This window comes from Sphaeramia orbicularis, chromosome 10 (genome assembly GCF_902148855.1).
Source record: "Sphaeramia orbicularis chromosome 10, fSphaOr1.1, whole genome shotgun sequence".
NCBI classification, from domain to species: Eukaryota; Metazoa; Chordata; class Actinopteri; order Kurtiformes; family Apogonidae; genus Sphaeramia; species Sphaeramia orbicularis.
The window spans coordinates 22,412,359-22,437,465 of record NC_043966.1 but is presented as its reverse complement, the minus strand read 5'-3'; the positions used below and the strand labels follow the sequence as shown (position 1 = coordinate 22,437,465).

Below are 25,107 nucleotides of genomic sequence, written 5' to 3'. Positions count from 1 at the left end.
AGGAGTCAGTACTTGATTGCATAACCATTGTTTTTGATGACTTTTGATGGTCTAATAATTTTTTCCGTGACTCCACAGAATCCACAGAAAACATGAGAACCCAGGAAAGGTCATATGTGACACGGGTGAACTATGTGTGTTAAACAGATGGAAACCATATAATCGCACCTCAGGATGTTTTAGTGTTGAAAACAGGTACATATAGGTTAATTCTATTGTCAGTGCCTTTAACTGTGGTGACGACGATGACTCCCCATGGGCCCCATGGCAGCTCACTGCTCCTAATGTGCTATGTGTTAATGCTAATTGCTAATGCTAGGTACTGTGCATGTGTGTATTAGGATGAGTAAAATGCAGAGACTGAATTTCCCCACAGAAATCATAAAGCAAGTCAACTTTAACATTAACCTCAATCAGTCAGTTATGTGGTTTCATCCAGCATCATTAGTCAGCTGATGTTAGAGCCTGTGGCCACGCCCCCACAGTGATTACACTGATTCCTACAGAGTTACATTTCATCTCTGGAGGTGTGTTCAATCTGTCAACACTACAGGTATTTAGTTAGTCCACTGTCATGTATGAACCAGAGCCTCCCATAGAATAAAATATTATAAGTGGGTGGGGAGTGGTCGGTGGAGGTTGAACCATCATCACCATCAGATATCCATTAGTTAAGATTTAGTGCCGTGGTGTCACTGAAACAATGTGTCTATACGTTTAGAGCTCAGCTTAGGACACGTGTGTTACATTTAGAGACAGGTAACACCTCACAATCATCAAATGTTTCAGTCCAGGAGCAGGACAAAGCAAGCAAGAGAACCTGGAGCCCACCCCCCCTTCACAAAAAGACAGATAAAGACGAGACTGAAAACTATGCGGATGCAAATTCTGTCACTATTTTTGTTTCCACAGTATTTTTTGTGAAACTACACTACACTGGGATCCACTAGTCTCTGTGGAGGTAGGGGTGTTCTGTAACTCTGGCCACATCACTACTGTTCACAGATGATTTATTTTCACAAGAATGTTGCCACAGAGTTCCAGATCATAAAGCTTCGAGTATAAAGGCTTACATGAGGGTCACAGACTCAGTCACTGTGGTGTTAATTCATTTGCTGCTAGAGAATGACATCCAAATATCCATTTATGTTAACACTCTTGATATCTGAGATGATTTGCAACAAGTTTCATGACCAAGTGATTGTAATCATGATTTGATACAAAAGCAACATCCAAGAAAGCTCTAGTTGTTTAGGAAAACGGTGTTCAGTTTGTTGAAAAATTGGTGAGAAAGTTACTGAAATTCATTTTTAGCTGACAGAACCAGACACTGAACAATACAGAGTAACATCCACAAACGCCATAAAATATGTTCACAGTGTCTACAGTGAAACACAAGTTGAAGTAAATCAAGAACTGTTCCAGTTTCCGCATTGGGTCACACATGAATGCACAATTATTTGATAAATCTATTTTTTTCCACTGGGTTTTTGTCCTCTGCCGACCATAAAAACCTGTGATTTTTCAACATTTCCACAAAAATTTTAGTCTAGGGAGCCAAGTAGTACTGCCAAGTTATAGATCACTGTTCTTGTAGTATATTCTATAGTAAAAGCTTTGTAGAGAAATTCTGTCCAAAGTTAGAAGTGTTGATGTAATGATCTAATGTATTTTGTCACTGCATTGGACAAATGGATTTTTTTATTTTCAAGAAGTAAAAAAATTAGGAGTTCCAGATATTCACCACAGGGTTTTACAAACTGATGTAACTGTTGGTGTGTTTTTCTTTTTTCTTACAGAGATGGACATAAGCAAAAAACAACACCCTGTAATAATTAAATAACTGGACAGAAAGATTTAATGATGCATAATAGATTAACATAATAAATCAGCTGGCAAAAAAGATAACATGCATCAGGGAGGAAACTACATACTTTTACTTTGGGATTTCCCTGAAATTGAACAGATCTGCTAAAAAAAAAAGGAATTAATTGTATAGTGGTCTGTCCCGAGTTCAGCCCTTAAATTCTCTACTACTTAAGACTAAGTCACATATCTCACCAAAAGCAACAAAAACAAACAGTAGTTGGTAGTCAAATTCACATGTGGTTTTGTTTTCTCTGTTTTGACTTGAGAGGCTTCGAGCTGAAGTTAACAGGGGATTTTAAGAGGAAACCAGCGCTCGCCTTGCAGGAAAATAAAACACACAGGGGACATCACACTTTCTGATATATCCAAAAGTAAAACAGGAAACTGAACATATCTCTGGGGAGGTAAACTTGCAATAGAGCTTGTTACTGGGCATTTATTACATGGTTGTTGAATACTTGACTCTGATTGGTCATTTCCATAGAACAGACTGACACTAATCTGTTTCCAGATCAATAAAATCACTTTATGTTTTTGTGAAATTGTTGATTTCTTTAGTAAATAGCTGTGTAATAATGTACTGCAAACTGATCAATGTAGTGAAAAAAACCCTTTCAGGATAATTGAGGATGCTGTATGTGGGTTTATTTCTCAGTAACTAATAATAACTTTTTTTTTTTTTCAAGTTTTTGCTTGATTACCTGAATTAAAAGGGTTTATTTATGTGTTCACTTTTTATTAACATTACAGACAATTGCTGACATTTCTCTTGACAGCTGCATTTTTATCCTTATGTGGCTATACAGTACCTCTGATTTTATTTCAGCAATAAAAAAAGAAGTTTATGAATGATGTAGATGCTGCTGTCAGTCTTACCTGCTCTGAGCTGAGAAGTGACGTGTCAATCAGTTTTTTGTCATACGGCACCAGTGACACAGTATCAAACGTCAGGTAGTTATTACCATACTAAAGAAAAACCAGGATAGTGTTAGTCACAAAGAAGACACCTTACATTGCTCTTATGATGCTTTAAATGGCAGAAATTGCAATTGTAATTTACTTGTGTTCTACGTTTGTCGACCAATTTACCTTTGTTTGAGCAGGTACGGTCACTGCAACGTCTTCAATCCTGATCCCAAAGTCGTCCTCCTTGTAGTATCCAGGCTCTGAAACAAACATCAGTCAATCTTCATGTCAGTGTCGGTGCTCTAGTAATTTTACAACACTATGTTTACGAAGGGAAGTTGGTACAGTAGCTATAAACTGTAAGAAAATGCACTGTTACTTTATGATAATAGTGACAAACTCATAGTAATGTATTAGAAAGACTTCAGTACTGGGTTACTTTGATATTTCATTTATTCTAACTGTGAATACCTCATGACAAAAAATCCTCCAAATTCATATATCATATCATATAAAGGAACAGTAAACGGCTAATTTAAATCATAAAAACCCAAACAGCCACTGGAAACCAAATCCATCTACTGATGTAAAATGATTAATACCTGATGATCCATTAATCCTATCAATACATATTAATAATTGGTGTAAAATGGAGTTTGACATCTTTTCATGGTCATCAGATATGACCCATGTGGACGTTCAGAGGCTCCGTGGTGAACGTGGAAACACTGTCGTCTTCTATAACATTGATTCACCACTAAAACCCATGGAGTTTGATCAATGACAGTGGATGGAAACACTGGGTTTATGTTCAGTTAATGATATGTTTTGCTGAAAAATTCACTTTTTCTTCAGTTTTCTCTATTTCTGATATAATAACCTTTTAATTTACTCTAAAAATTTTTTCAACATCTACATGATCAGTAAGTTGGATATAGAAAAATATTACATTTTTACTGAAGAGACGCAAAATAAAAAGGATAATATTACAATAAACAGTGATAAATCACTTAACAAAGGGTAAATATAAAGAAAAATTCATTTGCGAACTGCCACAAAAGTAGCACTGGGTCTTTGTGAGTTAAAGATTTAAAACAAACAGATGGAATGGCAGATAGTAACCATGTTTCCATAAAATGACATGAAAAAGTTGAAGCAAACTTTGCAAAACACAAAAGCTTACTGTAATAATCAAAGAAGAAGAAGTAAACCATTGCTTAACTGGAAAGATGGAGGTGATCTGTCAGTTGATCAGTCCGATGAGTCAAAATGTATTCTATGAGCATTCACTCTTTAGCAAAAGGCCAAAAACCAGGTCAAGTCAGCATAAAACTGTTTAAATTGTGAAAATGGAATAGAAAAGTCAGAAAAAAAGTACAGTTTTTCATCGTCAGGAATGAGTTTAGAGTGAAATTAAAAAAAAAAAAAAAAAAAAAAAAAAAAAAAAAAAACTCAGTACAGTAAAGTTTTGTGAAAAAGTAAATGTAACCGAGTAAATGGAGCATGTTATTACCCATCTCTGTTATGGGTAGCAATGCAGGAAATTATCTTGAAAGCGTATAACATTTCTCACCTATAGACGTGAACATGCCGGCTCTGAAGGGGATGTTATTGCTCTGAAATCCAACAGGCCCTGGACAAATATTGAAAATTTACAACCAGGAAAAGCAAACAAAACAGATAATTTATATGCACATGTTTACTTCTTCGTTGTCTTTTCTTTTCATATCTGATCTCATCAATTTAAAAATGGCATTGTACTATTAAAAATAGCCATATGATAAAAGGTCATACATTCATGAACTCCAAAGTAGTTCCCAACACCATGACCTGTGCCATGTCCATAATTCAGGCCCACTTCCCATAATGCCCGGCGCCCCAGCATTTCGATATTTATACCTGATGACAAACAAAAACCACAGAAAAAAACACTCATTCAACTAAGAGAAAAACTCACAGATTCAGGATTAGTGGGAAAATGAGGCTATCTAGTGGTGAATCTGGGAAAAGCTTTTTTGGAAATGATTAAAATCGGGGTGTTTAATCCTACCTCTTGTGTCAGATGGAAATATCGTCCGAGATATTTCAATGTTTCCCATGAGAACTCGAGTGAAGGCCTCCTGTGATGACATGCATGATACAGTGAAAAGGAAAACGCATATATTTTGATATACATTTTGGATTTTATGGGATTAAATCTTTTTAGAAGGAGGTTTAATGCATCACATTAATTCAAAGAAAACAAGGTCTGTATTTAAATTCATTCCATAAAATTGCAGTTTATTCACAAGCAGAAGACAAGGAAAGTGACTTTACTGACTTTTACAGATTAAAATATTGGATATTGTCAAATTAACCCATAATAATAATAATAATAATAATAATAATAATGGATTACATTTCTAAAGTGTTTTTCAAGGCACCCAAAGCGCTTTATATTATTGATCCATTATTCATTCACTCACACATTCACACTCTGGTGGTGGTAAACTACCAGGGCTACTTTTGTGGTAGTTCCCAATAAATTTCTCTCTAGATTTCCTTTTTTTTAAGTGATTTATCACCAAATATTATAATATTAACCTCTGTATTTTGTATTTTTCAGTGAAAATCTGGTATTTTCCTACATTTAATTTACCGATCATGTAGATGTTCATTAAAGCTCTGACTAAAGTTGAGGGTTATCATATCAGAAACAGAGAAAACCGAAGAAAAAGCGATTTTCTCACTAAGTATATCGTTAACTGAACATAAAACAAGTGTCTCCATCCACTATCATTTATCAAACTCCATGGGCTTTTACTGGTGAATCAATGTTGTAGAAGATAATGGTGTTTCCATGGTAACTACGGAGCCTCTGAACATCCAAATTGGTCATATCTGATGACCATGAAAAGATGTAAAACTGCATTTTACACCAATTATTTACATGTATTGATAGGATTAGTGGATCAGCAGTTATTAAATATTTTATATCAGTAGATGATTTTGGTTGCCAGTGAATGTTTGGGTCTTTATGCGTTAATCACAGAAATGTCAATATTGTTTGACTCATTCCCACTTTAGATATTTGATAGATGCATTACCTTCTGCATTGCTGTGGGTATTCCCCAGTGAACTGTCCGAGTGATGTCAGTGGTGCCGTCTCTGAATTTAGACACAGACACGTGAGTCATTTCAGACTTAAGTGACATGAAGTGAAACTGGATAATCTGTGAGTAGAGCATTTTTCACTCACAGATACTGGCCACCAGAGTCAACCAGGTACATCTCATCAACCGTCAACCTCCTGCAGGTTTCATTTGTGGGGCTGCAAAAGACGAACAGGAAACCGTTAGACTTTAATGTGGTGATGCTGAGCAAATGAAAGATCATTAACCGCTCAGCTGGACACATTTCATCTGGGCTTTTATTCGTCCCTTAGATAATGTCCTGGAGGCAGCTCGGAGGAAAAGAGGAGAGAATAAAAGGTGGGAGTTTACAATGATATTCAAAGCCTCAAGTATGAAACTGAAAAAAGGTTGGTTAGATCAGAACATGAGTCTTTGAACACACCACCACCAACAAGTATACGGTTTCGGAAAAAATTATTAGACCATCAAAAGTCATCAAAAACAATGGTTATGCAATCAAGTACTAACTCCTGTGTGTATCATGTGACTAAAACAGACAGAAAAGAAAACATGGAATACCTAAAAGCACTGTTTTTGGCAGTACAATGTTATAGCAATGGATGTGAGAACTGAAGTGATTTTGGCTATTATCAGGAAAATCATGGAAAATGGCTAGATATCAGCTCTGAAATGAAACTCTTATGAGCTATTTTTGTTGTTATCGTTATATTTGTCCAAACAAATGTACCTTAGTTGTACCAGGCATTAAAATGAACAAGAAATTGAAGAAAACAAAGGTGATCTAATAATTTTTTGTACCTGACATTAAAATCCGTTGAGTCCAAATACAAAACTGACCTGTTACATATGCTAAAGACGAAACATTCATATTATGAAATTATTAATAAAACTTTATTATAAAGCCCACAATCCTTATACTTAATATACATTTACCATAGATTAATAATTTACAAATTAAAAAAAAAATGTCTGATCTACTTAGACATTTTCTTTCAAAATGAACCTTTCATCCATTTGGAATATGATTTATATTTATATACACATCAAACACAAATAAAACAAGAATGAGAAACCATGAAGAAACCATGTTTCAGAACAGCTGATGGTACATTTTCACAGTGTCTGTAAAACTGTAAGACCTTTGAATGCCAGATTTTAGGATTAGTAGCAATTTTAAGGATAATTACAGAATTAATTTAATATGATGACATTTAATATGTTTTAAGACACTTTAAGGATCTGCAGACACCCTGGAGTCTCTATGGACATTGTCACAGTCCAAACTAAGGCCTGAACAAATGTTCAAGTTATGTAGTATTATTGTCAGACTACTGTATGTCCTGTTATTATCATCCACATGTGCCATATTTTCTGCTAGATGAACTCTGTTTAATCTAGAAAAAGACTGATGACTGAACCTCATAATTCAAGCTCACAGTTTCACATGGTGTTTAATGATGAACTGTATTGATTTTGTGTCCTTTAATTTTAGTGAAGCCAGGAAACATTACACATTAATTTTAGCTTAATATTGGAGTTATGATGACACTGTTGGAAACATTTGAGTACATTACACAAATAAGAAATCATAACAGCGCTGGAGATTTGTTGAAGTCTTTTTTTTTTTTTGTTCTCTTTGGCTCCCCTTGTTGGTGATAAGTGGAAACTGCCAGTTTATTTTTGACCTACACTTCATAGAGATCAGAGGAATCAGACATCATCAACCAAAATCAGTCACCAGTGTGATGTCATTCAGCATCAGCATCATCACTGTCATATAGTTGATGGTGAAAACCTGAGGCCACACCCCCAGACGGTTAGATTTTATCTAAGAATGTGTGTCCATTCTGTCAGCTCAGAACGGGTTAGTTTAGTCCACTTTTATGTATGAATTGATGTTTTCCACAGAATTCGATACTATATGTGGGTGGGGTGAGGGTGGCTGATGTTGGACCATCATCATCATCATCAATGTGTCAGCTGATATGCAAACAGAGTAGTCCCACCACACACTGCTGTCTGTAGATACTGCAGGACTATCAAACTCTCTATTTCCCTCTATTTTTCTCTCACCTTGAATGGCATCTTCACATATGATGAAGTTAACATTATATGTATAATTAGTTTCTGTTGGTGTGACTAAGTTTTAACATTATTTTTTAGTAATAGAATAATACAATCTTTTGTTGGTACAATTTGATTTCAGCTTTATTAATACACATGCAAAAGTGTAAAGTGAGTGAACGCAGTATCAAAAGCTTCCTTGTGTTTTTCCTACACCTCTGTGTGTGTTCAGGTCTTACATTAACACATATATTGAAAGGTCACTGTCACTATGGTGAAAGAGCACACATCACTACTGCTAACAGATTTTTTTTTTTTTTTTTTTCAGGGGAATGTCACCACAGGCACCCAGATCATAAAAATGTAAATTCAAGGACTTTCATATAACACTGTCAGTGGGTCATAAGCTAAGTCACTGTAGTGTTAATTCATTTGATGACAGAACTGACAGACATCTTTTTAAATGGAAGTCTTTGATATTGTAACTTAATCCAGAATGGCAACATATAAATATATGATTTGCATTTTTTATGAGATTTATTTTGTGGCTTTTATGACTTTATTTAACAGATGCATTAGAGAGACAGGAAATGTGGGGGAAGATGGAGTATGGGAATGACAGGAAGCAAATGGCCTCGGGATGGAATCAAACCTGGACTACTATGATAAAGCGTCATTCTATATGGGATGCACTGGGTACCCCATGATCTGCATCAGTGCAACAGTGTTACCTTAGTGTGATGAAAAGAAACAAAGACATTGGAAAGAACAAAAACATAAAGTATACCTGTAATGAGCAAGAGCAGCATTGGGTCCAGATGCAGAGATGGTCTCAAAGCTTGGTCCACTGTTGTCCATCTGTTTGCTGTGGAACGATAAGATATTTACTTTACCTTCTGTGTATGTAAATATGTAAATGCTATTTCCAAGACAATGCAAACAAATGTAAATCGACTCATACAAATATACTGAGTAATCATACCACTTTCATATTATTGTTTGTGTAATTTGATATATTTTGATGGGCTTATATGAAGTTTGGGGTTTACGTATTATACCATGCATAGTTTAGTTTCTATTTGTTTATTTTCTATTTCCTGGCACAATGGTGATACAACCAATACAAAGGTGCTATGAGTAGTTATTTATTGTTATCTATTTTAACGTGATAGCTGATGAAGGAAATTTATTCAGTTAAGAACTGGACACTGAAAGTACACTGTAAAAAATGGCCATAGAATTAACACCAAAAAGTCGTAAAATTGCAACATAAAAAAAATTTAAGTGAAAATACAATGCAAAGTTGTTTATTTGAAAAGATTTTGGTGTTAATGATTAAATCAAATATAGCTGTAGTCTGTACAGGAAGAGCATGTTAAAAAAAACAGATTTGTATGTAGAAATGATGTATTTCTTTTGTTTTGAGAAATAAAACTGTGAATTGAAAAACAATGTGTTGCCATTTAAATTGCAAGACCACAACTTGAAATAACATCCAATTTGCTTTTTTTTTTCTTTTTTTTTTAATAAAAAAAAAGTTATAAAATGTAAACATTTAACAATTTAGCATTTTAAGAATGTTAATTAACAGGTGGCTATGGCTCAGTTGGTAGAGTGGGTTGGGTCCAATGACCAAAGGGTCAGCGGTTTGAATCCTGGTCAAAGTGTCTTTGCAAGACACTGAACCCTAAACTGCTCCCAGTAGGACCTGGTGGCTTTTTAAAGCACTTTGGGCACCATGAAGGTGTATAAAATGCGCTATATAAGTGCAGTCTGTTTAAAATGTTAAATCTACATGTTACTCCATAAATATGTTTACAGTTTGATGTATTTTTTACAGTATTGTTCTGGTAACCACAGCTGCCATTTTTCTTTCCCATAAAAACAACAGGATTTTTTTCTTTTTTTACAGTGTAAGGAAAGAGCAGGACTAGATAAACTTTTGCTTCTTTCTGTCCCTTGTCAAACTGTGTATTATGAGTTGATACATATGTACATTTATGTTATATTTATTGTATTTCGTTACTTTCTGTGATTAATGACCGTTGATGGGTGCATATATATTTCTTGCTTTTATTGTTTTGCTTTGTTTTTTTACTTCAGTTTGAGACAAACCAAACTATGTAAAAACTTTTCTATAAAATGAGTGGAGTTACATTCTTGTGTTTTAAAGCTCTACATATATGTGTTGAGCAGATACTGTACTGCATGCCAGGGCTCCTCCATTTTGTTGTGTACACTCACCTCCGACACTTATCGACGTAATGTGCAGCCGTCAGCTCAGTCTCTGTTCCTTTGGGCACAGCGTTTTCAAGCCACATCAGCAGCTGGACGACTGCCACTGCGTCTCTAACCTACAGAGACACAGTGAGTCACAGACCGAAGCATCACTCACAACAACGAACACACACTGATAGAATCTTAGGACGACTTTGGACAGAGAAATAAATTTATCAATGCAAGTGTTCAGCAAAGTGTTCAAGCTTTCAATGACAAACATTCATAAATGTCAGATCAGAGTAGATGATTAATGAGTGACTCAAATGATAAATGTGTGAAATCTACCTGGCAAATAACAAATAAACAAATAACATAAATTGCAACACATGCAGGGTTCCCACATATTTCCACTTCAGAATTCTGTACTAGACTCTACAGTCTCACTGTGTTTCAACTACTGAACATTTGTTTTTTAACCCATAAAGACCCAAACCTCCATCAGTGAACAAAACCATCTACTTGATTTAAAATGTTTAATAATATCTGATCCACTAATCCTATCAATACATGTAAATAATTGGTCATTTTTTCATGGTCATATTTGGATGTTCAGAGGGTCTGGAGTGAACATAGAAACACCATCATCTTCTACAACAGTGACTCACCAGTAAAACCCATGGAGTTTGATAAATGACAGTGAATGGACACACTGTTTTTATGTCCAGTTATTGATATCTTAGCTGAAAAAAGTCACATTTTCTTGAGTTTTCTCTGTTTTTGACATAATAACCCTCAACTTTACTCTGAGCGTCAATGAACATCTACATTCATTCATTCATTCATTTTCCGCACCCGCTTTATCCTCACTAGGGTCACGGGGGTCGCTTGGAGCCTATCCCAGCTACATAGGGGCGAAGGCGGGGTACACCCTGGACCAGTTCATCGCAGGGCTGAACATCTACATGATCAGTAAATTAAATATAGCAAAATACATGATTTACACTGAAAAAATATAAAATAAAAGAGAAAATATTAAAATCAATGGCGATAAATCAATAAGAAAGGCTAAATATAGAGAAAATTTAATTTGGGAAGTGCCACAAAAGTAGCACTGGGTCTTTATGGGTTAGGTTTAACTGAGGCATGTAATTCAGTGTTGGTCTGGATCTAAAACCTCAGCATGTATTGTCCAAAGGTGTGATAACTGTGAAAGGATAACAAAGATAATCCAGATTCCAGTTGAAGGGAGGAACCAGAATGGATTAAGGAACAAAATTTAGTCAAATTAAACTGCAATTCAATGCAATTTCATCATCTAATATATGGTAAAATATTTTGAAAACACACCAGCTATTTTGTTACATTGTCATTGGACAGAAAGGTGTAGACACTGAGTTAATACAATGGTTTATGAACCGTGTCAGAAATGTTGTGATTAACCCATTTTATTCCTATTAATCACATATGAAACAAATAAGTGTTCATTTTATTTTTTCTCAAATTCTGCCAAATATCTAAGGCAAATTTCTGAACAGGACACTTCCATGATGATCCCGACCTTCAACCATCAGTAGCCGGGATAGACTCCAGCACCCATGTGACCCTCAAAAGGGCTGAGCAGTTCAGAAAATGGGTGGATGGATAGAAATTTCTGAACAGATAAATCATAATGGCCTCCATTAGTGTCAGTAACTACCAGAATCCTTCTCCTTGTGAGCAGATGTAGCGTCAGGATTACATCTTAAGCTTTACATACTTCATATAGACTGGTTGACCTGGTTCTAGCTGATCTAGGACAGAAATTCAGCCCTCAGGATCCAGTTCTGGTGCTCTGACTAGACTGAGGCAGATTGATGGCCACGCTGTGCTATACTTGCGTCAGCCCTGGCATCTTTCCTGACAGTGATGTGGGTATCGCTTTGTGATCTTTGTAAACAAAGGGAACAGACGCTACTCAAAGACGGTCAGACAGGATTGTCAGCTCAGACGATGACTGCAAAATTTAAGCTCACACGTCAAATCCAGCTCATCCAGGCCTGAACACTGACTTGTTTTTCTGTGCAGAATACACATTCTTTGAGAATACACACACACACATATATATATATATATATATATATATATATATATATATATATATATATATATATATATATATATATGTATATATATACATACACACACACGTTTTACACCTGATTTTTGACTCTTACAGTGATACGCAGATAAAGACAATAGGCTTCATATCAAACCTTAGAACAGTACAAAAAATTATCTTGCTCCTAAAATAGCAGTCGATATCAAACACAGTATTTAAAAGTAGTTTCTATATTTGTATTTATCTGCTTTGGCTCACATAGGAGGTCCAACTGTGACTGAAAATTGAAGTTTTATTATTACTATTATTATTATTATTATTATTATTATTATTATTATTGTTGTTCTGTTTTTGATCTGTTCAAATAAAAACACTTAAAGTAGCCAAGGCTGTCTCCCATGTTGTACACTACTGTTCGTTACACATAGCTACACATGGCCTACATAGTGATAAGGAGTTGCATTTCATCTACTATAAATCTAGATTTGGTCACCTTGAATAGTTGTATCTGGATTAGGTTGATCTAGTCCAACGTCACTTGACAAAACAAGGCCTTTCCACATCTGAATCATTCTGATCTAGACTGAACTTTGTGAACAACTGGCTGCAGACTTCTGAGTAGATTTTGACGGATGATTATCAGGTAAATAAATGGGTTTAGAAGGTTATATGTTTTTTTCATTTCTGCCAATGTGACTGTGATACGTCTGTCTGACTGTCACCAGAATTATACAAAAACTATCAAACTATTTTCATGAAACCAAAAAGGACAGGTCTTTAAGTCTTGGAGCAGATTCATAAAACAGTGCATAGACTGGAATTCTTTTCTTTTTTTTTTTAACACCAGAGGGCTGCAGGGCGGCAAATGGTAAGGCACTTAACAAATCATGACCTATGTTTCCTCTTTTTTTTATCTGCTTTCACTTGTTAATTTACTTTTAGTGAGTGAGTTTTTGGGCCAAAGTGTTATTGACTGTGGGTGCAGAGGAGGCTGGCAGTGCTTTTGCTCTAACATGAGGCTTACACTTGCTACATACTCTTTTTTGTAGAGGTCGAACAAATTTTCAAAGTTGGATTCTAGCTTTGGATCCTCCACTAACCTGGCTTTATATGTGGGGTTCTTAAGCCAGCTTTTGGGAAACTTGGATTCACCCACTGTAGTCATTTAGTCCACACTCCTACATAGAAATCTAGACAGTGTTCGAGGTGTAGAGGCAGCTCTGTGTAGGAGTGTACAATCAGTCACATGCCATATTTCCTGCTTTGCTTTCAGTGACATCAAGCTCAGTGTGACCTCTACTCTCACAGAGTATTAAACATTTTGGCTGCATGCATCAAATACTGTAAAAACTTGCAACTGCTTGTGTGATCAATTAATTTGCCTGAATTCTATATTTTAGAAATCAGAACAAGACAACAACAGTTTTCCACACAGTGTAGGAACCCTGCAAGTGTTGCATATTGGTGAGTATTTGTATCTATGTGCAGATCACATACGTGTGCATCCCTCAGGACTCGCTGTTCTGTCTCATCCTTCACTGCTTTAGTCAGCAACACAGGGGAGTAGGAGCTTGTAAATAGTTTTTCCTGCATGATGAAAAGAAATAATATCATTTTTTCATACACATGCATTCCATAACATCTTAACATGTAGAAACCTTATAGTATACTATGGGGCAAATCTTGCAGCCTCATTTGACTTCAGAAATCTAGATGTACAACATTAAAACAACTACAATGCTAGAAAAATTCAACACTGGATATCTAGTGAATTGAGTAAAACTCAGATGCATTTTGAAAGATTTAATATCACTTTGCAAATAGAATTAACCCTAAAGACTAAATAAAGATATATTGAGGATATTTATTGCAATATAACATTTTTAGGACATTTGTTGTTATCATTTTGCTGCGCAGTCCCATGTTAGCAATGAAACATCTGAATTCAATGCATCCCAATACTTTTATATGTAAAAACTACTTATAATTTAATAATCACTTTGTTAGCTATGTTTTGGGGGAGAAGTCACAATGATGTAAGTGAATCCAGTAATGCTCATGTTCACATGTAGAATGAATGAGACGATAGATTGCCACTGAATTGGGTGATAACAATCCCTGTGACCCATGATAACATTAACATGTTAAATGTCATTAATGTAGCTTTTAAAGGCAATGCCTTTATCTGCAATACGGTCCAAAAAGTCTGAAAATATGATCTGAATAAAGAATAGAAAATACAAGAACACAAAACAATAACACAGTATCCAGGGTTTCCTCTACCTTTATGAGACTTAGCTGCAGCATATAAGGTGCAGGAAAAAAAAAAAGTCTGCTGAGTATTTTGTACTGCTCTGCAGAGCAAAGATATATCAGCCTGAAGAGACTGTTTTGTTTTGCTTTTTTCTGTAAATAAGCTTTTTAACAGCAGGGTTTCTGTGTTATTCACAAAATTAGGATTGCATGTTGATTTCATCAATGAGCAGATTTGTTTTGCATTTTACATTGATCTATAATTATGCAAATTCATATTTTTTGGTCAAATAACAATGACAAAAACACCAACAAAAACCTTTACTCAAAAACATACAACATATGTCAGAACAGAAATTACAATATAACACAAACAGGACAAATTCCAAAATATCCAGAAATAAAAACATCCCCAGTGTGAAAAGTCGTAGACTCTGGAGCTGCATACCTGTGTAATGACCTCAACAACTGCATAGTTTGTGTATTCTGTACCAATCCATACTTTGCATCCAGGCTTGGCCACAAACTTCTTTAGTTCACCTAGGATAGTGTCGTAGCTTTTCAGCTGCACACAGAGGGGTCCGTTACAGGAGGCGTTCAGGTACACCTTTAATTCATCAGTCACTCTCTCTGTGTGTAGAAAGAGCCTGTGGAGTCACAGGAAATTATTTGTAATAGAAATGTAAAAAGACAATAATAGGATTAAGATGGAGGAGGAAAATTAGAATAGACTCCCTCGTGTTCACATGTAATCCCTGAAAAATGGACTTACCAGATCTCATCCATCGTCAGCAGTGTGTAGGAGTAGAAAAAGGGATTGTACGGGATGTCGTTGCCACGCATATTGAACAGCCCTATAGAAAACGGAAATACACACCACCCCTGAGTGTCAGCATCAGCAGCTCACACATTCATTTGCATCATCTGTTATATCAATCTGAGCCAAGAAGTGACATTTGCATTTGATGACTGTATGTACGTGACTTTCCACATGTCCCTGTCATTTAAAAGACAAGTTAATTCTGAAATCAGATTTCAGTGAACAGAGGCTTTATAAATCTGTCACTCCTCCTGTGAGCTTTGCAATGTACAATACTGTGCAAAACTCTTAGTCTAACATTAGGTTTGTTGGTTTAATAAAGTTCTAATGGCCACATATATGCATTTTTCAGACTCTGTATCAAAATACAATCAGTATATGTGAAGTATGTACTGAACAGCACTAAAAACACAAGGTTCAGGGAAAAACAGTGTCTATAAACCAAACAGGTAGGATTTTGTGTGACCTCCTTAAAATGCCTTAAACCCGTTCAGACAATATAAGATTTAGTGCATTAATTTAGTACCAGGTTTCATTCAACACATGTCAGATGTGCTGCTTTTTGTCATGGGGTCAGGGGTCACACTAAACCTTTACATCCCATTTAGTTCAATGGACTATATTTTTTCATTTATAACCTAAAATGATCAGAACAGAACACAGGCACCAAAAAGACTCAATGAAGTGCATACAATAGAAAAGATTATTTCAATAATCTGCAGTTAAAATGGAATCCTGGTAAATCTGAACATGTTGTGGGTTTCTACTTTACAAAATAAATCAGCAGATTGTAGCCTAGTGTAAATTGGAACTAATTTCCAACATTTACCTGTTCTGAAATATTTACATCATCCTGCAAAACTTGATCAAATTTTCCTCCCAGTATGCATCTGAACATCATGACAGAGATGATTATTCATTGATCGTTAATCTACACTATCTGTAAAGTGTCATTTATAATTTCATATGAACAAAGCTTGTTCACTGAACATGCACTGAACTGTTCTGATGAACTGATACATGTCTAAATGTGTACATGTGTCACAATGTCACATTAACCTAAAAATTACACTTGTAAAAGTTAATAAAATGGCAGAGTTGAGAGTGAATCTATGATGAATAACATGAGCATGTGAGGGCAGAGATCACAGTACAAATTAATCACATCAGGATGATAGAGTTGATAGTAAGCTGACAGGCTAATTTAAAATACAATAATGTTGAAGATGATCTCCCTCTTATACTTTATAATGAATGTGTGGAGTTCATGATGTATCTGTGGTTTGTATCAGCGATTTCATCATATGTATGAATGCAGATAATACCCTTCTAACAGCACAAGGAAGGAGACGCAGAAACTCAGAGTTTGTTGAGGCAAACCTGCTGGTGAGCAGGTGAAACCAAAAATAAGAGTTTCTCTTATTTCAGGATTAACGTACAAGATTTTTTCTATGCTTGTTTATGAAATCATTCACAAAATTATTGACTAAATGAGATTAAATCAGATCAATGAAACAATGACGACAAATAAATCCATCTATCCATCCAAACATTATGTCTTGCTCCCTCTTTAAACATCTCTGTATATGTCATCTCTTTTATATCCTTGTTGTAAAATGTTTTAGATTACAGTTTATTATAGTTTCTGTCATATGACTGTCTTTCTGTTTAGTGGTTTGTTTTATTTTCTTTCTGTAAATGTAGTGTTGATTAAGGTGAAATCATAGGAAGTGGGACTGTAAAAAAATAAAAATAAAAAAAAAGTACTGTATCCATTTTAAGACAATTATTATTAGGTTGTAGTACTCAGCTTTAAGATGACTTAAAAGTACAAAACATTTCAGATACATTAATGATTTCTTCATCGTTGATCATGATATGCACAATTACTGATTTTTTTCTTCATTTCTTTTCTTCACTGTTCACTACATTTTTGCCTTTTAGAAGGAGGAATACTTAATGCCTTCCTGCTGAGTTGGCTTTTTTGTGGTAATATGTATATATACATTATTAGGTGTATTTGTATGATTAATAATATAACTGAGTGCACACTGATGTTAAATGTAGTTCATTTTGAGATTATCTATAGATTATAAGAAAAGAAAAATCTAAAACAGCATCATATTTCATAATCATATTAACCACACTTTTAGTGAGTTTGGTCATCCAGAATGAGCAGATGCATAAATGTCATGTATTTAAATGTGCTTGAACAGGTTCCTTTGTAGATAAACTTACAGGCACTTTCATCCAGCGCTGACAGCAGCAGAGCTGTGGAGTCGTAGGGATTGTCTGCCATCTGATTTCGAATGTGCTCTACTTTCATCTGCCAGGACCTTTCTGTGGAGATATATGCATTACTTTTATTTATGCCAGCTTGACAAAGCACACTTTGACTTTGCATTTTATCATGTATCTAAATCAAAATTTCCATTAAGGCAGTGAAAAGCAGTGCCTTTCTAACACAGTAAGTGCTATTCCAGTTACTCGCCTCTTTTGTTTGACTTTCCTGTCATCTGCAAAATGCTCATCACTTAATTGATCTTACCCGACTGCCAAACATGAGAATGAGCTTTTGTATTCAAGATGCAAGGCAGCATTAATAAGAGAGTGCTTCTAAAAAAAAAAAAAAAAAAACTAGAACTAAATGCTTTTACCAGATTATGGACAAGTCACAGATACACAGGTATAGCGCATTTGGTTTATGATGCCCTCCATTTGTTCCATTTATCTATTCAGCAACCATAAAGACTAAAAAGGCCCTCGGGCATCCAGACAACTTCCTTTTCCTGTCAGTTAGTATTCACTCTGTTACCCAGCTATAAAAACATGGAACAGGCTGTTTATGGTGTTTTACTTTCTGTCCAGTTTGCACGTATTAATGAGCACATAGATAAAGGGCACCACAGCGGCAGAGCAGCAGACTATACTGAATGTATGCATACACTTCATGTAAACAGACACCCACGTATGACTCTGTCAGGGAGGCGGGTGAGGCTGTAGGGCTGGATCGGAGGCCTGTCCTTCCACACTTCATCCACCAGGTTATTGGGGATGGACTTGAGGGTGCGATTGCTTGACTCCAGATTGACTTCATACTCTGTGTGTTTTCCTAATGGAGGAAATTACAGATCATTACACACACTGAACTGAATCAATCACAAGTAAACAGTCTGCATGGCGTCTGGAGGCCCCATCGATAATTCTCCATCTGCTTGGGTGAGCGCTCTATTGACGCTAACCTCGACTGACAGCAGGGATGGAGAGCGGAGCGAGGTAGACTTACTGATAGCGAAAAGGAAGGGATCAAAACCGATCTGTCCACCATGTGGGACCTCGGCGAGGAGCCAGTCTACGACACTGGCGACAGACACTGAGGAAAATCACACATGACACATTGATTGTAGAGTTATTAATGACTTTAGAGAAGGTGACAGCATACATACATAGTTCCTGTCTCTGGTGACTACTGTGATAACGCATTGTTTTATTGTCGAAATGATTTGTTGGGTTTAGTCGATAAAAGTAACTCTAATTGCTTCACAATAAACAGAGGTGGAAAGTAACTAAGAACAAGTACTTTGTTAGTGTATTTATGTAGAGTTTTGAAGTTTATTTTTCTTTTGCTTTTTTACTTTCTAGTCCTTACAGTTTCAATGCAGTTTCATCTGCATTTGAGTGCAATTATAGCTCTGCTTTACCGTACATCATTTGACAGTTTCCCGGCATCAAGGCCAATTTCAAAGTAAAATGAAAGGACAGTAACATAACAAAGACAATTCCCTGGTGATACCACACATGAAATATGTAACAAAACGAAAATGGCAAATCAGTTGTAACATGACAAAACAGACATGAAAGACAGACGGTACATGGGGAGAAGGCGTCAGAATGTTCAATACTGACAGTGAAAACAGAACCTTGTAGAGAAGTTAATGTTCATATTTCTAGTATTTTTTATTTTATTTGAAGTTAGGATAGTAGAATGTAAGGTTCAGTTGTTTTTTCATAAACAGCTGCTAGAAACGATCTAATATGACTACATTTCAGAGCTTGTATTTTTTATACGATGTTGAATATGTACAAAAATATAAACGCACCATGTACTATATTTGAGTAACAAGAGACATCTGGCCCAAAATGAGCTCATGTTGTCTTATAATTACAAAACAAGGTTAATTCTCTTGATTTGTAAACAAACCTTGTGTCCATCTCTGTGAGTGAGCACTTGCTCAGTGATCCAGTGATTCCACCCACAACACAACTGTGGCATGTCCAGATGCTGCTCAAACAGCATTAACAGTATTCAGTCACTCCTTATACAGGGGACAATAAAAGGACACCTCAAAATGTCACATTTCCTCAGATGTCACCATGCCACAGATGTCGCAAATCATGTGGGAACGGTTCCGGATAACATCCCATAGCTCTGTGTAGCCCTAAAAGAGGAGTGGAATAACATTCCACGGGCCACAATTGACAAAATTGTCAACTCGATGAGAAGACGATGTGTTGCTCTACATGAAGCCTATGGTGGACACACAAGATATGGAGCTGTGATTTCTTTCAACTGGGGCCACATGAATGTCCCTGAAAGCCAGATGCCACTATCGTGTGGTAATCTGTACCACATTGATCAACAAAATAAATTATGTGCAATTTAATAAATCATGCAACACCTAATGCCATTAAAATTTAAAGTGTCACATGGTGCATTTATATTTTTGCTCAGTGTACTTCTCTCAGTCTTTTTTTAGGTATCTGTACTTCTACTTGCGCAGAGAATGTGTGCACATTTTTAAATATATTTTTTTGATTAGAAATGGTTGAAAATGACAGGAAAGATGGGAGAAACAGAGTGGAATCAAACCTACTGTAGGAAAGCCTCAACCTATGTGATATTCTTGCCACCTCTGTCAATAAAACATGGATTAGACAAAATGTCTGTATCAGTAAAGAAGAATAAGAATAAAAGACAAGAATGACAGATTCAATTTTTCTGAGAAAAAAGGTTTAAATGAACATAAATCCTTCAGTATAGGTTCATTTTATATTATTTTATGACTACAATGTGAAACATATCTTTGGTAATAGTATGGGATGGAGTGAAAGTGTGTCACTTAATGCTACTGTGTGCTGTTGAAAATGTACGACAGTGGAGTGAATTAAACTAGATCGGCCTTAAGTGTCGTCATTTATCTTGTCTTTTTCTCTTTTATTAATGTTTTATACATTTCTATAAATTTCTTTTCATGTAAACATGCTGTCAAATCATTAAAATGTATCTTGATTGGCTGGTATTTTACTGTGCATGTCTGCATCCTGTTCTTTATCTCATTTAGTTTCTTTTCCTGAATGGCAGTCCTTTTAGCTGTTGATGTTCTTGGTTAAAAACAAACTGCCATTTGAACTCAACACAGACTGCTTTGTCTTTTATAAATGTGTGAAAATTAGTATGATATGTACTGTGTTATAGCTGCCTCTGAAAGACAAAAGAACCACTGACTTCAGCTGTTTGAACTATTTTTATCATATAATTCCTGTTATTATCAGTCCAACATTTCTCTGGATATTTTTAGACTTGATCACAGATATTCACCAGGATCAATTTGCTGTGCGTTGTCATAACAAGAAAAAACAAAATGAAGCCCCACCATCTTTTTCCAGTGCCCAGTTGCAGTCCATCTGTCTCTCAGCCTGGACCCAGTAGCGGCTGTCTGTCCACATTGCAGCCTTGGTCTGAGTGACTACAGCAGTGCCTGCAGCAACAGGATGGCAGTCAGCGTTATGGAGAGGGCAGTAGTGACAGTGAATTACAAACGGCTATAAATGTCAGAGCTGACTTGGAACAAAGCGTGATTGGCTAGCTAATACAGAAAAAATGTATGCATGAAACAGAAAGGTTATGGAGCGATGGCAACCTGGGGATGTGGGGTGGATACACAATCAGGGCTTGTAATCGCCAGTATTGTCATTCCACTGGTGTACAGTCAATTTAATCAAATATAATCAGGTTTAATGGCTTTTGTCCATCCCCAAAAGGAATCCATAATGAAGGCCTGTAGATATATGACTCCACTCCGTTAAAAAATGAGTTATAAACTGTATTTTTCCATTTATGCTTGCACCTCAGAAAAAACAAAGGACAAGAATACTATAATCATTAACTTTGTTCGCCATCATTGCTTGGAAAGACATTTCATGATTTAGTGGTAATTTTCCTTTGCAAAAAAAAAAGAAAAAGGGTGGGGGGGTTGGGGGGGCTACTGATGAATGAGAGGATGCAGCGATGCAGCGAGTAAAAGTGGTGAAACAAGATGAACGAGGAGCAGAGCAGAGCACAGCAAGGATGTGGGATGAAAGTAGAGGAGTTTCAGGACCACGGATGGTGCGTGTGGGGAGTTGAGTCATGGGGAGGAGGAGGAAGAGGAGGAGGAGGAGGAGGAGGAAGAGGACAATGAAGATGAGAAAGAGGGAGAGGAAGAGGCAGGAAAAGGGTTGTACCTGCAGAGCCCGTAAAGCCGGTCATGAAGGCCAATCTGTTATCACGTGGTGCGATATATTCACTCTGACAGGGAAACATAGTATTTAGCATCTCACACACACCATCATTGACATGCTTAAAACCCTGATGAATTAATTATGATGGACAGCAGATGTACCAGGTGAGCGTCTGTGCCAGGGATAATGTATGCAGAAATATTCAGCGGGAGCATCTTTTCTCGTAGCTCCTGCAGCCGAAGAGTGGTGTTTACGGCTGTACTGGGAATGTACTATAACACAAATAGAGAGAGAGAGAGAGAGAGAGAGAGAGAGAGAGAGAGAGAGAGAGAGAGGGAGAGAGAGAGAGAGAGAGAGAGAGAGAGAGACAAAGTGTGTGAAAGCCTTCATTCAATCCAACAAAACTGCTGATTAACCACTTTCTATATCTCTCTGTAATCATTAACTGTGAACATAAGGTAATCATCAAGCAGTAACTGTGTAAAACCCATGCAACATGTTTTTATGGCATTGTTTGTCATTTCTACTGCTGGAGGTAAATAAAAGCTGTCTTGAAGCTGAATAGTAGCAGTTTCAAAACGGTGAACTTACTGGCGGTGTAAGAGAGCAGTTTCTTTCAGTTCGTTCATTTGCAGCAACTATGTTTCCTGAAATGAGAAGCACACGGTGGTGAGAGATGCTGGAAAATGACACATTCAATTTATGATAGCGCTTTCTGAGTCAGATCTGTTCGAAGGAGCTGCTCTGTTTTGTACCGTATCTTATTGTTTCTTCACTTCACTATCAAAGCTACTGCTGTATTGAATCTGTATTTAGTATATTGAATGCACCAGATAAATATAATTTTTTTTAAGCAGAATTTGAAAAATTAAGCTGGTGAATGTAGTTAGAGGTCCAGTGTGTAAGGTTTACTGAGGTTTATGTGGATCTAGATATGTTTTCCTAGTGTATAATCATATGAACTGTAGTGTTTTTGTTGGAATGGGCAGTTTTGGTCTGCAGATGCAGCAGGTCACTGTTTGCAGAGGTCACCATGTTGCATCATCTACAGTAGCTCACAGCAGACTTCTTCCTTTTTTCCAGTGTTAAGGAGCAAGTCTACTGCATAAGAGTAAATACCCCTTTAAATACAAAGCCCAGAACAGACAAAAACTGGCTCTAACAAGGGACTTATGCATTTTTAGCAGCCACTATAGGTCAAGGTAAAGGCAGAGCAGGGGACATCAGTAAATATCATACAAATGAACCTTTAGGCCTGTTTGTAGTGAGACTGTTTTTCTGTCTATGTGCTATTAAAAAAAATGGTTGTGGGGCTATTTTGCAGGCACTGTAAATTCTGTTTTCTTAAAGTAGAGATACATACTCTATATTCATATCCAGGCAAAATATAAAAGTATGATATTTTTGTTTGCACTACCAAGCCCTGATCAAGAAATCTTCACAATCCATCCACGTCCAAGCTCAGGCTTTAAAAGGAACACTTGTCAGTCAGAGTAAAAGGACATTAAAGAAATCCTGCTGTCAATAAGGACCCCATCAAGACAGAGAGGACATCAGTCACAGTAAGTGCAAGCTTAACTCCAATAAAGCCTTTTTACAGCCTCTTTGGTTTATAAAGACAGGTAAAGCACAAGTATTCCTGATTACACTGACAACAGATCTGTTCCATTTACCTGCAGAAGGAACTGAGTGCGGAACTTCAAAAATGCAATATTCAGCTAAACTGAATGCAGTTTAATTATACTACATATGTACACCTGAGTGTTTTCTACCTCAACAATATCAAATGTAACCTGTTAAAATAAACTAGTGTATTTAATTTATTTCTGATTATCTCAGTGTTTGCAGACAATAAGTTAAAATACAAGAAATGCATGGGGGTATGAGAGCAGATATCTGCTCCTAAGAAGATTTCATGCCAAGAAAAAGATGAGATAGTTACTTCCTGTGGGCTTCTGTGAATCAGATTACATATTTATTTTTAATACATGTCTTGAAAGTAATTTTAATTGCAAATCAGACAGCACTATTGATCTCTTTTACTGCCCTTCACAGCTTCTGTCAGTCTAACACACAGAGCAAATATCTGACTGCTGTTAAATAAAAGTGGCCACAGAGGCATAAGAAAAAAAAGACTCCTGCACATGCACAGCAGTGAAAATAAAGAGCAACTTTTTACCTGTTAGTGCTGCCAGAGACAGAGCCAGCAACCAGCCACAGATAGGCATCTTGGCAGGGAGAGCCATTCACGGACTGATCCACACACAGAGTGGTTATAAAGCAGGTGCTCCGATGTGTATGCGGCGTATGTGAGAAATTGTGTGTGGGTGTCTGGTGTGTCAGTGTCTGCGATTAAGTGCACTGTCCTCTCTCTCTCTCTCTCTCTCCTCCTCTTTCTCCTCCTCCTCTGCCACTATCACTATCTGCTTTCCCTGCGGCCTTATGATAGGAATCATGTGCAGTGGCTTTGGGGGTGGATCCTGGGCTTAGAAACATTTTTTTGCTCCCTGATCTAAAATACACCATGTCAAGCCACATTGACCACCCACCTGTTTTTTCCTACATCAGACCCAGTCGCTCAGTCTTTCTCTCTTTTTTTGATGCAACTTGGAATCTAAAAGGGTTGCAAATTCAGCTATGCATAATCGTCTGACAAATTTAATTACAGGAAGACATGAAGTAGCAATCCTAAATTTAGAAATGGAAGCAACAGCACATATCTAAATATTACTCTATATGTGATGTATACAAATCTCTGGTTGCAAATTACTTCTTGTCCTGGAACAATGGATCCCCTCTCTGTGGAGTCCCCTGACATTACTTCAATTTTCTCCCCCGCTATATTTCTTTTTACGTTTTTCTTTACTTGGACCAAAGGATTGTATTGACCATTTAGACAAATTTATGATCTGTGATAATAACCCTCGAAGACCTAAACAGCACCCAAAAGCACTTACTGATCTAAAATGTTTAATAACTGTTTTTTTTTTAATTTAATTTTCAAATAGTAAAAACATACACATAAATACATATCGGTTAAAAATTATGATGAATGGTTACCAAAAACCCTCAAGGGGCTTAATAAGTGGCAACCTCCAGATTTCAAAGATTATTTACACCTGCTATTAAAAATAGAGAAAAATATTTGCAAGCTGCACAAAAGTACATTTTCTCCTTGATATACTAAGCCTAGAAATGTATCCCATGTGGGAAATTACAATCATTCAGGAGCAAAGTTTTCA

The 25,107-nt window shown here is 36.4% G+C and overlaps 1 protein-coding gene across 1 annotated transcript in view; it reads right to left on the bottom strand.

Annotated features, from left to right (window-relative positions):
- xpnpep2 (X-prolyl aminopeptidase (aminopeptidase P) 2, membrane-bound) overlaps positions 1-24,202 on the bottom strand; it is a 29,179-nt gene extending 4,977 nt beyond the window's left edge. Inside the window, exons 1-20 of the mRNA XM_030144708.1 lie at positions 24,045-24,202; positions 22,457-22,512; positions 22,027-22,137; positions 21,869-21,932; positions 21,019-21,123; positions 18,651-18,737; positions 18,333-18,476; positions 17,603-17,704; positions 15,317-15,398; positions 14,993-15,191; positions 13,789-13,878; positions 10,218-10,327; positions 8,761-8,838; positions 6,014-6,085; positions 5,862-5,922; positions 4,826-4,895; positions 4,570-4,674; positions 4,349-4,408; positions 2,959-3,035; positions 2,746-2,835 (exon numbers count right to left, since the gene is read on the bottom strand). Coding sequence (XP_030000568.1) covers positions 2,746-2,835; positions 2,959-3,035; positions 4,349-4,408; positions 4,570-4,674; positions 4,826-4,895; positions 5,862-5,922; positions 6,014-6,085; positions 8,761-8,838; positions 10,218-10,327; positions 13,789-13,878; positions 14,993-15,191; positions 15,317-15,398; positions 17,603-17,704; positions 18,333-18,476; positions 18,651-18,737; positions 21,019-21,123; positions 21,869-21,932; positions 22,027-22,137; positions 22,457-22,512; positions 24,045-24,111 — 1,830 coding nt within the window. The 5' untranslated portion in view covers positions 24,112-24,202. The remainder of the gene's footprint in view (positions 1-2,745; positions 2,836-2,958; positions 3,036-4,348; positions 4,409-4,569; positions 4,675-4,825; positions 4,896-5,861; positions 5,923-6,013; positions 6,086-8,760; positions 8,839-10,217; positions 10,328-13,788; positions 13,879-14,992; positions 15,192-15,316; positions 15,399-17,602; positions 17,705-18,332; positions 18,477-18,650; positions 18,738-21,018; positions 21,124-21,868; positions 21,933-22,026; positions 22,138-22,456; positions 22,513-24,044) is intronic.
- Between the last annotated feature and the right edge of the window lie 905 nt (positions 24,203-25,107).